Genomic DNA, 14,064 nt, shown 5'->3' with positions numbered 1-14,064 from the left:
TTAATAATTCCTCATTCTCCTAAGTAATGAAACATTTTCTTTTTTTTTTCCTTTTTGTCTTTTTTACTGACCGGTAATGGGATCGCAACCCTTGGTGTTGCGCCCGCACCGCGCTCAGTCAGTGAGTGGGAACCGGTCTCCACATGGGATCCGAACCCTCGGCGGGAGCGCCGCCGCACTCCCAAGCGGTGCACTCTCCAGTGCGCCACCGGGCCGGCCCTAATGAAACATTTTCTGATGCATTGCAACAATTGGGGTAATAGTAACATTATGGAAGTTCATGAATGAGAGAGATGATTAAAAAGTCAGAATCAAGGGGCCGGCCCGTGGCTCACTCGGGAGAGTGCGGTGCTGATAACACCAAGGCCCCGGGTTCGGATCCCACATAGGGATGGCCGGTTCACTCACTGGGTGAGCGTGGTGCTGACAACACCAAGTCAAGGGTTAAGATCCCCTTACCGGTCATCTTTTTAAAAAAAAAAAAGTCAGAATCAAAAATGACATTGGTGTGGGAACGTATACTTTGTCCTAATATTAATTTGCTCAGAAGACCGAAGACTTAAGAGAGTTCAACTATTTGAACAGTTCTTGAACATCTCCTTGGGGAAGCAGACTATCTGATTTAGGTCTTGGAAGGCAGCACCTTTTTTTTTTTGTCTTTTGTCTTTTTCCGTGTCCGGCAACGGATCGCAACCCTCAGTGTTGCCCCCGTACTGGACTGGGGACCGGCAACGGGATCGCAACCCTCGGCGCTGCTCCCGTCCCTCGTTCAGCCAGTGAGTGGAACCGGTCTGTATGTGGGATCCGAACCCTCGGGCGGGAGCGCCGCCGCGCTTCCCAAGCGGCGCACTATCCAGTGCGCCACCGGGCCGGCCCAGGCAGCACCTTTTTAAGTGCTGAAGATTTACCTCTTTTAGGAAAAATAAATACTACTGTGTCCCTGGGTCTTTTAATTTCATTGCCAGCATCACAGATGAACATTCTAGATTTTTTGTTCAATCATCCCTTTTCACCTGACTGGGACCCAGAAGGATGGAGGATCATGAAGACAAACTCAACCTGTCAGGCCTTTCCAAGATCAATTACACTTAAAGGGAGGCTACATTGTCAGTATTCTCATAGGCCCCTTAGGATATTGTTAAAGACCTCTGTTTTGGTAGTGAAATGTAACGATCTTCAGAAAAGGAGAGGAAGATATAGTGTTCCCTGGAATCCCCACCACCATCAAGCACGGGACAAGAGCAACTTGGTTACCTGGATCAAGGGGCAGTCCTCTATTTGATCCTGCAAAAGTAAGAGGCTGGCAGTTACTCTGAGATTTAAATTTTTCTCCCATCTTTAAAGGATTTATGCTTCTAGAAGTAAGATTCTTTTTTTTTTTTTAAAGACGACTGGTAAGGGGATCTTAACCCTTGACTTGGTGTTGTCAACACCACGCTCACCCAGTGAGCAACCGGCCATTCCTATATGGGATCTGAACCCATAGCCTTGGTGTTATCAGCACTACACTCTCCCAACTGAGCCACAGGCCGGCCCCTAGAAGTAAGATTCTTGTTGAATGGCTATCTCTGCAGTTACCTGCCACATACAATGTATCATGAAAAACATAGGATTTTTTTTTTCCCCCCTTTTTAGTGCTCATGAGCTTCTATATTTGCTTCATGGTGTCCAGTCTTTCCCTATGGAAAGTGTCTTATATTTGAGTAGCTCCTTAGTGCAGGATTTCTTCCCCTCCAATTATTTAACAAATGTTTGTATACTAACATGTGCCAAGCATAATGGATATAAAAATGACCAAGGCAGGATTCCTGCCCTTGGATCTCGTAAACTAATGGAGGATTCTGACATATTTAAATTGAAGTATGAAATAAGAGATTAAACTGTCCTCTGAGTCACATTATTTGATTTGCTGGCCTTCTGGTGTTGTTTTAGAAAACCTGTTTTTAACTTTTTGTGTGTGGTAACATCTTTATTGAGATATACTTCACATACCGTACAGTTCACGCATTATATAGTACACCATTTAAACGAATGGCTTTTAGTATATTCACAGAGTTGTGCAGCTGTCACCATGAACAATTTTAGAACATTTTCATCACCTCAAAAAGAAGCCCCGGACTCTTTAGTTATCAACCTCTAATCTCTCCATCCCCCTCAGCCCTAAGTAACCAATAATTTACTTTCTGTCTCTGTAGGATTTGCCTATTCTATGTATTTCATATAAGTGGGATCTTTTGTGACTGGTTTCTCCTGTTTAGTGTAACATTTTCAAGGTTGTACTAATTCTTTCATTCTTTTTTATTGCCAAATAAGATTCCATTGCATGGATATATCATATTTTTTATCCATTTATCAGCTTATAAACATTTGGGCTGTTTCCACTTTGGCTATTATGAATAATGCTGCTATGAAGATTTGTGTACAAGTTTTTGTGTGGACATATGTTTTCATATGTATATACATTTCCCTTGTATATATAGGCCTAGGAGTGGAATTGCCTGATCAAATGCTAATTCTGTGTTTAATTTTTTGAGGAACCACCAGGTTGTTTTCTAAGGTGACTGCTCCATTTTACATTCCCACAAGCAAATTCTCCACATCCTTGCCAGCACTTGTTACTACATGACCTTTTGAATGTAGCCCTTTAAACCATTTTTTTTTTTCCTTAACTTTCTGGCTAAGATATTATGAAGATCTCATCCTTTCTAGCAACCTTAAAGTGGCCATTTTGCTTAGCCTTTTGACTTTTTCTTGAAGAGACCAGCTTCTGTTTATAGCTCATGTACTACTTCAACTACTGAGGGATGGAAAGAAAGCACATATACAAAGAATCATTTGAACATTGCTTTTAGTATTGATGGCAAGTGGTCAAGAAACCTTTCAACTACAATGCAGGATCTTCCAAGGGTCTCTCAGCACACTTATTATAGCAGAGTTTCAGGAATGCTGCCTTTAAGCAGGATTCTTTCTCCTCTATGGTTGCTAACCTCTAGTAATTCAAGGTTTAGTTTTTGCTCCAGTCTGCTGTTTCTGGAACAAGCCTAGTCCCTTTGAACAACAAGGTAATGTAATAGCACAATTGCTTCACCAATATTTCAAAATACGCCTTATCTCTTGTCAAAGAACTAGAACTGGCAAGAAGTCGAAGCTCTGGTTAAGTTTAAAGTGCTTGTCCAGTGCATGTCTGTGCCAGATTGTTCACTGGTTTTCAGTAAAATGGGGAGAAAATGAGCAGGTGTGGATATGTGTTTAGAATTTTTTTAATACTGAAATAATGGCCTTTATATAGTATAGAGCTAAGAACCTGGATCCATGACTAGTACTGTCTAGATTCAGAGCTCAGTTCTTGCACTTATTAATGAGCTTTGGCAAGCTATTTAACCTCTTTGTGCTTCAGTTTTTGATCTGTAGAATGGAGAGAACAGCACTTATCTCATAGTTTTGTCAGAATTAGATGAGCTAATACATGTAAATCATTAAAATAGTACCTGTCACATGTTAAGTGCTTATGTGTTTTCTATTAAACTATACTTTGAAATTTAAATGTAATCCCTACTCAGCAAATCAAATATTGGATACCTTATGTCGGTCCACAGGGTTTTATTGTTGTTTGCTTATAACTTTACTGGTTTGTGAAATAAAAAACTCAAAATCACCAGTGTAGTAGAGTATATAATGTGGATTTTTAGAATAGATAGACATAGGTTTGAATTCTGACACCTTTAGTGACTTATTCTGATATTTTGAGCAAGTTATTTAACCTGCAAGCCACATTGGCCCAGACTATAAAATGAGCCTGCTAATAATGTACTTGTCCAAAGTATTAGTTAAGATTAAATGAGTTCCCCATGAATAATCATAACCAATAAAAAACAAAACAAAACATTAAAAAAAATAATAAAATAAAAAACTTGGGGGAAAAAAGAAGATTAAATGAGTTAATATGTTGAGTACCTAGTATAGGATGCAGTCAGTAAGTCTTAGTCCTCTTTATTAATTGCGAATTTAGTTTTAGTTATGTGAATTCATATACAATTATGTGAATTATGTATACGTGTTAGAATGTATTATAACATTAATGGTAATGTTAAATAAGTTAGTCTTTCATATAAAATTGCCGACTTGTACTACATAGTTTTAGTTTAGACTGATCCCAGAAATGGTCTTTGGTAGGTGGATGGGTGGAGGATTATTTTTTCATTTATTTCTGTGTTTCCTCAACCCTTTATCCAAAATCCCTGGGGCCATTTGTGTTTCAGAATTCAGGTTTTTGGGGTGGATTTATAAAGACAACATGTAACATGTGTAGTATGGTAACATTAACTCTCTAGGGTTGTCTGAGCTAGCACTGTATAGTCAGATACATTAATAATTTTATAGTAAAGCATATGGATAATTTTAGTAAGTGGGACAAATTGGGACTATAAATTGCCTGTGCCATTTCAGGTCATGTTTTGGTCATAAGTCAATAATGAAAAAACTTGTTTTCAGAGTTGTTTAGATATGAGATTCCAGACCTACCTTATGCAGATAATGGATTTTGACCATTTTATATATTTTTGGAAATACCTACTTACCGTGATTGTACTCTCACTCAGGAAAAGTTCTAGTCTCTGAGCCAATAAAATGATTAAAAGGTTTCATCAGCCACAGTCTCTTTTTTCTGGGAGTCTTTTGCAACTGTCAAAAGGTAGAGGTGATTCGAAAATTTTTTGTATATGTATAGCACTTGGCATATTATTTGATATTACTAACAGCCTAAGTAGGAATTTGATAGTATTTTTATTTTTTTGTAAGTAAGAAAATTCATATTGGTTGGGTAACTCATCCACATTTACATAGCTGTTAAGTGACAAGTTGTGAATTTACAGTTGATGATACACTATAGGTAAAAGGCCATCTTATTCCTCCCTGTTTCCCAGCATTTTTTTAAACCTTTCCTGATCCCCTTTTGTTCACATAAACTCATATCCTTCTTTTAAAGTTATTTGACATTTCAAAATAGGCAGTTTCCTCGCAAATGTTAAATTATGTATAGTATAATATTGAAAAGTTTTTCAAATCATAGTTCCAAAGATTCTAATACCCTCTTTATCTCACCTTTTTCCTTGAGAATAACTGATACATAGCAAGACTAAGAAGTTGCTCCGCCTCGGTTATCTCCTGTCTTAATGAACATTTGATGGTCAGCTCTACCACAGCCTCCTGTCTTTTTTCCCCTTTCTCTCAGTTATCCAAGTCTTTTATTCCTTTCAAAAGATTCAGCCAACAATGCTTACTTCAGTGGTTCAGCAAATGTATTACTTTTATGATAAACCTTTTTGGATCATTAGGTATCTCTGGCGCTTGCATCTTGTGCCTTATTTTTCCTGTCCTCTCATCATGATTTCAATTTTTCTCTTTAGGCGAAAGCATGCAATCCACAGTAGTGACTCTACTTCATCTTCCTCTTCTGAAGATGAACAACACTTTGAGAGGCGAAGAAAAAGGAGCCGTAATAGAGCTATCAATAGGTATGTGCCGTATTGATGCTTTTTTAAACTAACAGCTATCTTTTTAAAAAAGTGGTGAGAAAACAGAATATTTGGGAATAGGTACAGCTTGGCTGATTAAAAAGTTGCACAACAGTATAATGTATAAACCAGATTATGTCTTGTTAGAAATATCTGCAGTTGAAACAAATAATAGGTTAGAACATATGGTTACAATTTCTTGCCAAACCATTATAAATCCCAAAATGTTGCTTGGTGAAACACTGACTTAGGAAATAATTATTTTTTCGTTTCAAAAAAAGTTTCTGCTTATTATAATAACACATTTTTATTGTGGAACTCTTAAGTAAAATTGAAGGATTTACTCATTTATAACTTCTTGTATGTAAGTCCACATATACTACCCAACTCATTTGGTTTTCATAATAATTACATGAAATAGATAAAGCAAGGATTGTTCTCATTTTACAGATGTGGGTGGTGAATGAAAATGCAGTGCTTGGATTTTAATAATAAAATATTCTTAGAGTTATCTAGCTGGTTAGCTCAGTTGGTTAGAGCATGGTGTTATAAAACCAAATCAAAAGTTTGGATCCCTATACTGGTCAGCCCCCAAAAAAAAAAAAAAAAAAAAGATTCTTAGAGTGGAAGATAATGCTTGACAAAGAAGTTGAAGGGGCATGCAAACCAATCATTCATTGTATCCCTAAGCTTTGCTCTTTTATTTATCATGTTAGTTCTGCCCTGTCCAATACAGTGGCCACTGGCAACATGTGGCTGTTAAGTACTTGAAATGTAGTTAGTCTGAAGTGAGTTATACTGTAAGTTGTTGTATGAAATACATGCTTGGATTTCAAAGACAGCACCAAAAAAAGAAGTAAAATATCTCAATTTTTAAAAATAATTGCATGTTGAAATGATAAACAAAATAAAATATTCTTAAAATTAATTTTACTTTTTTTGTTTAATGTGGCTAATAGAAAATTTTAAATTACATTTGTGGCTTAAATCTCATGTCTACTGGACAACAATGAATGAGATCATCCAAAAGCTGGATATGTAGACTACTTGGATTTTTCTTTGCCTTAGTTCATAGAAATATGCATCTAATCCTGTGTGTATTTTATATTATTCAATTTTATATATTCTTAAGAATTATTTAAGAAATTCCCTTTAAGAAGCAACAATTGAAAACCTGTCCTTCTTAGATTTCACAGTATAAATTCCTTGTGGAGTTTGAGGCTAGCAAGAATTGTCACTTGGGGTGAACATGGTTTGCTTTTACTTGTGTTCAGCTGCAGCAGTCATTCTTTGCTTAGGTGTTCTGGTACAGGTATCTTTCTCCAACATAAGCAGTTTTTACTTTTCCATCTATAATATGAGCAGGTTCTTTTAGGTACTGTATATTCTTTGCATCCTACCATAACTGTTTTTGAAAGTAGTTAGGAAAATAGTGGTACATTCTTGCTTGAGAAGATTGATGTGGATCTAAATGCTGGTGGACTGTGAGGTGTTATAGCAGAGTTGTTACAGCTCTGGAGATCTTGTATTTGATTCCTGGCCCTGCCACTTAATAATTGAGTGACCTTGGGCAAATTAGTTAACCTTTCTTTATTTTGGGATTTTTCTTAAGGGGAAAAATGATAAATACCTACCTCATAAGACTATTGTGAGGATTTAATGACTTAATATGGGTAAAGCACCTAAAACTATAAGTGTCTGGAAAATGGTAAATACCCTGTATATGTTAGACCCAAGTATTATAATATATATTGGTGCTATCTGAATTCTCCACCATGAGTTACTTAATGTTGCTTGTGGCATCTGGATAACTTGATATTTTTGTTTGATTGTATCTCTTTAATAATAAAGCTTCAGACAAATATTTCTGACACTTAAGTTCTGGATGTATAAAGAAAATTGAAATAAATGATCTCCAAGATTGTGCCAGTTGAAATTTAAATATTTTTTAATTTTTAAGAAAAATGTTAATATTCTAACATGGAATTTGGGGAGGAAGGCAAGTTGATCGGGGTGTGTGTATGTGTTTTATAATTTTTTTAAATAGGTGCCTCCCACTAAATTTTCGGAAAGACGAATTAAAAGGCTTTTATAAAGATCGAATGAAAATTGGAGCAAGCCTTGCTGATGTTGATCCAATGCAGCTAGATACTTCAGTGAGTACTCTGTTTTGAAATGTGTGCTTAAACTATAATATTGTTCTTTGTTTTAGTTTAGTTTTTTTTTTTTTTTGTCTTTTGTCTTTTTTCCGTGTCCGGCAACGGATCGCAACCCTCAGTGTTGCCCCCGTACCGGACCGGGGACCGGCAACGGGATCGCAAGCCTCGGCGTTGCTCCCGCGCCTCGCTCAGCCAGTGAGCGGGAACCGGTCTGCATATGGGATCCGAACCCTCGGACGGGAGCGCCACCGCGCTTCCCAAGCGGCGCACTATCCAGTGCGCCAATGGGCCGGCCCTAGTTTAGTTTTAAAGTTAAAAAAGAAACCAGTGATTTTTTTAAATCAGAAACTTTAACCTTTACAGATTTTTAAAAAATCTTTAGGTCACAACTAAGATACTGTTGCTTGGTTGACTATGTATAGGTTATATATAGTGTAAGAATGGGGTGACATTTTAATTTTGACTCCAAATCTGAGAATGTCAATGTTCACTTTCATTCCCAGGTACGATTTGATAGTGTCGGTGGCTTGTCCAATCATATTGCAGCTCTAAAAGAGATGGTGGTGTTTCCATTACTTTATCCAGAAGTCTTTGAAAAGTTCAAAATTCAACCTCCAAGGTAACTTAATTATACTTTTAATTTTAGCCAGAATCTGTGCTGTGCTACCATTGCTTCTTCTTGTTCTTGTATCTTACTTATGAACCCATTTTTAAACCCTAGTCCTTGATTCCCTTTTCCTTATACAGCTTTTCTCCCTGAGTCACCCAGTATAGAAATACTGATTTAAGTAAACTTTAAAATTAGTAAACTTTTTTCTTTTCCATTATAAAAGTAATGTATCATAAATCAATCACAGTTAAACATTGGTGAATTTTAAATAAATTTTATAATTTAAAAAGTCAGAAAGATATTAATTAAGTAATAGCATTTACTTCTTATAGGAAATGTTGGAAATGCCTATTTAAAGTAATTTAGTGAATTCAGAAAGAAATAACACACTCCTTGAATTTTTCTCTTTACATTTCTCATTCCTTAAAACATACATTTTCCCCCCATAAAAATTGATTTATATGATTGTGTTATATGATTGCTTATACAAGGTAAGGTGATATGACAAGCATGACGAATGAATAAGAGAAAATATGTTTGAAATAAAAATAAATAAAATATTTATTTTAATAAAATAAGTTTACTTATAGTTTCAATATTAATTTTATAGTATCAATATTAACTCCTAGGTTTTAAATTGTGCTTTGTGGAATGAAACTACATTTCAGTTGTCTTATACCTTTTTATTCACTAAGTGAATTCATGAAATTGGTTTCTAATTTTTTTAAAAATAGTTTTGCTTTTTAATGTACTAAAATATTTAATGTATTATTTTACAGAGGTTGTTTGTTTTATGGTCCACCTGGAACTGGAAAAACTCTGGTTGCTAGAGCACTCGCTAATGAGTGCAGTCAAGGGGATAAAAGAGTAGCATTTTTCATGAGGAAAGGTGCTGATTGTTTGAGTAAATGGGTAGGGGAATCTGAAAGACAACTACGATTGCTGTTTGATCAGGTATGATATTAAAATTTACCTATATAGATAGTCCTGTAATGTATGCAGATGTAAGTGTATAAGGATTAGATAAATCTTATGTTTAGTCACTTTTCATGTAAATAAACTCAGAAATCAGCCCCTCCCCCCCCCAAAAAAAAGAACAAGAATTAGGCCAAATATACAACGTAATCTTTCTAGACTATTTTCTTTTGTACATTAAGATAACGCCAACGTACAGTGAACAGTTTTATAGTCAGAAGAGAAAGGAATGGGCTGGCCCGGTGGCGCACTGCTACAGTGCGCCGCTTGGGAGTGCGGCGGCGCTCCCGCCGAGGGTTCGGATCCCACATACAGACCGGTTCCCGCTCACTGGCTGAGCGAGGTGCGGGCGCAACACCCAGGGTTGCGATACCGTTGCCGGTCCGGTACGGGCGCGACACTGAGGGTTGCGATCCGTTGCCGGTCACGAAAAAAAGACAAAAAGGAAAAAAAAAAAAAGAAGAGAAAGGAATAATTGGATCTAAGTTCTTTGGTGTTTTAGAGCTCATACCGAGAGAGAATATTGTAGTCTCATACTTAGATAGTAATAGTCAATTATTTCTCAATTTGGGAGATGAAGAGTAGTTCTGCCCTAGAGTGGCTTTCAGTTTCATATTCCAGATTGTATTGACAGCACATTGTCAGATAATACATTCTGATCTACTGAGGCATATTGCTGCAAGTATTTTTAAATCTCTTTTTGGAACTCCTCCCACCGAGGGTTCGGATCCCACATACAGACCGGTTCCCGCTCACTGGCTGAGCGAGGTGCGGGCGCAACACCCAGGGTTGCGATACCGTTGCCGGTCCGGTACGGGCGCGACACTGAGGGTTGCGATCCGTTGCCGGTCACGAAAAAAAGACAAAAAGGAAAAAAAAAAAAAGAAGAGAAAGGAATAATTGGATCTAAGTTCTTTGGTGTTTTAGAGCTCATACCGAGAGAGAATATTGTAGTCTCATACTTAGATAGTAATAGTCAATTATTTCTCAATTTGGGAGATGAAGAGTAGTTCTGCCCTAGAGTGGCTTTCAGTTTCATATTCCAGATTGTATTGACAGCACATTGTCAGATAATACATTCTGATCTACTGAGGCATATTGCTGCAAGTATTTTTAAATCTCTTTTTGGAACTCTCTGAGGTTCTTTATTTTATCTGTGTTGAAATTGATAAAAATTATAGTATCTTGCTAAATAATGTTTTCCCATCCTGACATGCAAGAAGACTATATCATTGTCTTTTATTCTTTGTCTTGTTTCCACGGTTAGTCGTTAATAGATATTATTTTGTGTGTCCCAGTAATTATAGCTGTATGAAATCTAAGGTATATAACCAGTGGAGTATGTATTTTGAATATTTCCATTTGAGAATGCAAATAAAATTATAAACTGTTATTGTAACTTAGTCTGAATCCTTCAGACGTAGTTCTTCGAATTTACATTTAGATTTATGAATTATAAATAGTTATAAATTCTGGTAAGCAAGTTTGAAGAAACTGGATTAAAATGGTTTATATTGTCTACATACTCGAGGCTTTTTATGATAACACGCGACCACTGGACCTGCTTTCTAGGCCTATCAGATGCGCCCATCAATTATTTTCTTTGACGAAATTGATGGTCTGGCTCCAGTACGGTCAAGCAGGCAAGATCAAATTCACAGGTAAAACTTGCTTGATGGCACTTCTACTTTTCTTCCTATATTCTGAGCTGTATTGACATTGTACAAGGGATAGAATGTTAAATGGAGAAAGAAACTTTACAAATTAGTAGTTTCCTTTTTGGTAGTAGTACCCCAATATATACTACAAAATGAAAAAGTGAACCTGTTCTGAATGTCAGGACTCGGTTTGAAAGTCTTGACTACTGAAGATTTAACTCATAATGCAACCAAATGTCCATGGGCTAGTGAGATACGGCAAATGAAATGAGTGAGATGAGCCAATGTAAGAGTGGGGCTGTGGTGGGGAATGTGGCTTACTGTCCTATCACAAGAGCATAGCCAACTTATTATTGAGGTACAGAAGCTGAACCAGACTTGAAAAGCAGATTTTCTACTGTTTCAAATTTTATATTCAAATTGTTAAACATCTTATATGTTGACAACTAATTCAGATGCTTTCAAGACACTGCCTGGTCCCCAAAAACTATGTCTTAGGGCATTACTATTAGATTAAGATTCTAATATTAGACTAACCTCCTCATTTGAAAGATAAGAAAACTGTATAACCACCACCATCCTTCCCCCCATGATTAGTTGTTTATCCAAGGGAGCACTTTTCCTAGTGCCACTGTCCCAACTTGTTTTTTTTGGAGGCTGGCCAGTTCAGGGATCCAAGTCCTTGACCTTGGATGTTATCAGCACCATACTTTCCCGAGTGAGTTAATCAGCTAGCCCATTGTCCCAACTTGTATCTAAATTACTTTGGTCTCAGTTCATCTTCAGTTTTTCAGAGCTTCTTTTCAAATGGTCTCGTGAGGTATGTGTAGTTGCTTAATTAATTTGGGATACTCTAAAACAAATGTTTGCATGCCTTCATATATGCCAGTATAGTTTTATATTGTAGAAAATATAGAAGATGAACAAGACATAGTATGTGATTGATAGGTAGGTTTTGACTTTTCTAACATCTAACAATATTTACTATATTCTGATGCCCTTCTTTACTTAATGATAAACAATTTCATCTCTTGCTGTGAGTAAATTAAAATGTTAAGTATTGTGGCAAAAATGGTTTTGTTTTTGCATTGTCCTATTAGTAATCATACAAACTTTTTATATATGACACATATTGTTATCAGCTGTACTGTATTCATTGTGGTTTTTTAATTTTTATTTTATTTATTTTATTTTTTATTTTTTATTTTTTGTCTTTTTGTCTTTTTCCGTGTCCGGCAACGGATCGCAACCCTCAGTGTTGCCCCCGTACCGGACCGGGGACCGGCAACGGGATTGCAACCCTCGGCGTTGCTCCTGCGCCTCGCTCAGCCAGTGAGCGGGAACCGGTCTGTATGTGGGATCCAAACCCTAGGGTGGGAGCGCCACCGCGCTTCCTTTTTTTTTTTTTTGTCTTTTTTCCGTGTCCGGCAACGGATCGCAACCCTCAGTGTTGCCCCCGTACCGGACCGGGGACCGGCAATGGGACTGCAACCCTCGGTGTTGCTCCTGCGCCTCGCTCAGCCAGTGAGCGGGAACCGGTCTGTATGTGGGATCCAAACCCTAGGGTGGGAGCGCCACCGCGCTTCCCAAGCGGCGCACTATCCAGTGCGCCACCAGGCCGGCCCTTAATTTTTATTTTTTATTATTAGTATATTCATTATTACAAATCATGATTTTTCTTTATGCCCCTTACCCAACCTCTCTCTCCCCAAACCCCCTCCCTCCACCCATCTCTAGTATCCTTAGGTTTGTTCTCTCCTTCTGAAAGTTCAATGTATTGTTCTTTTCTTTTTCTTCCTTCCTTTCCTTTCTGTCCTCTCTCCCTCCCTTCCTTCCACTCAGTTATGAGTGAGAACATGTGGTATTTCTCTTTCCTTGCCTGGCTTATTTCATTTAACATAATTTTATCTGGACTCATCCATGTTGCATGCCATGAAAAAGAATTTCATTCTTTTTTATGGCTGAGTAGTATTTCTTTGTGTTTATATACCACATTTTCTTTATCCAGTCATCTGTCAATGGACACTTAGGTTGGTTCCATATTTTGGCTATTGTAAATAGAGCTGTGATGAGCATAGGAGTGCAAGTATACCTTTGACATGATTTCCATTCCGTTGGATGTATACCCAGTAGTGGGATTGCTGGATCATATGGTAGTTCTATCTGTAATTGTTTGAGGAACCTCCATACTGTTTTCCATAATGGCTGTGCCAATTTATAGTTCCTCCAACAGTGTACAAGAGTTCTCCTTTCCCCACATCCTCACCAGCATTTGTTATTCTCGATCTTTTTAATAATGGCTGGTCTAGGAGTGAGATGATATCTCAATGTAGGTTTGATATGCATTTCTCTGATGATTAGTGATGCTGAGCATTTTTTCATGTAACTGTTGGCCACTAGACATTTGTATGTCTTCCTTTGAAAAATGTCTATTATCTCTTTTGCCCATTTTTTAATTAGATTTTTTTTAATTGTGTAGTTGTTTGAGTTCTTTATATTGTGTTAATAGGCAGAAACATATTTAACGATACTACCATCACTTTGCAAGTGAATTGAGTACTTATTCTATTTCGCAACAGTTATAAAGGGATTGGATGAATTTTACCAAAAAATTATAATTTTAGTAAGCAAACATGCCATTTCAAATATATGTTTTGGGTTTTTTTTGTCCTTTTTGAGACCAGCCGCACCGTGCTCAGCCAGTGAGCGCTGTGAGCGCACCGGTCATCCCTATATAGGATCCAAACCCGCGGTGGGAGCGCTGCTGCACTCCCAGCACCGCACCCTCCCGAGTGTGCCACGGGCTCGGCCCCAAATATATGTATATTTTTAAGAGAAGTGTAGCACACAAGTGTTTTTTTTACCAAAGATGTTAAAAATCTAAGAGTAAACCTTTTTGTTAAATTAAGCTTTTTTGAAATTTAGCACATTTAAGATGATTAAACTGTATCTATATCTTATTGTTAGTAATAGTATTGTAGAGTAATGCAAATAAATAATTATGTAAATGTCATTAGGAAATAAGATTGTCAGCCTAAGAGAAAAAGAATATAAATGTAAAATAAATAAGTTTAATTAAAACCCTAAATCCTTGGGCCGGCCCGGTGGCGCACTGCTACAGTGCGCCGCTTGGGAAGCGCGGCGGCGCT

The 14,064-nt window shown here is 37.2% G+C and overlaps 1 protein-coding gene across 1 annotated transcript in view; it reads left to right on the top strand.

Moving 5' to 3' along the window:
• Nucleotides 1-14,064, top strand: part of ATAD2 (ATPase family, AAA domain containing 2) — a 68,007-nt gene that overhangs the window by 24,165 nt on the left and 29,778 nt on the right. Inside the window, exons 9-13 of the mRNA XM_008588506.1 lie at nucleotides 5,406-5,513; nucleotides 7,561-7,669; nucleotides 8,176-8,291; nucleotides 9,062-9,236; nucleotides 10,830-10,918. Of these exons, the coding sequence (XP_008586728.1) occupies nucleotides 5,406-5,513; nucleotides 7,561-7,669; nucleotides 8,176-8,291; nucleotides 9,062-9,236; nucleotides 10,830-10,918 (597 nt within the window). The remainder of the gene's footprint in view (nucleotides 1-5,405; nucleotides 5,514-7,560; nucleotides 7,670-8,175; nucleotides 8,292-9,061; nucleotides 9,237-10,829; nucleotides 10,919-14,064) is intronic.

This window comes from Galeopterus variegatus, unplaced genomic scaffold, assembly GCF_000696425.1.
Source record: "Galeopterus variegatus unplaced genomic scaffold, G_variegatus-3.0.2 Scaffold4865, whole genome shotgun sequence".
Taxonomy (NCBI): domain Eukaryota; kingdom Metazoa; phylum Chordata; class Mammalia; order Dermoptera; family Cynocephalidae; genus Galeopterus; species Galeopterus variegatus.
The sequence above is the reverse complement of the archived record's forward strand: the minus strand, read 5'-3'. Positions and strand labels throughout refer to the sequence as shown.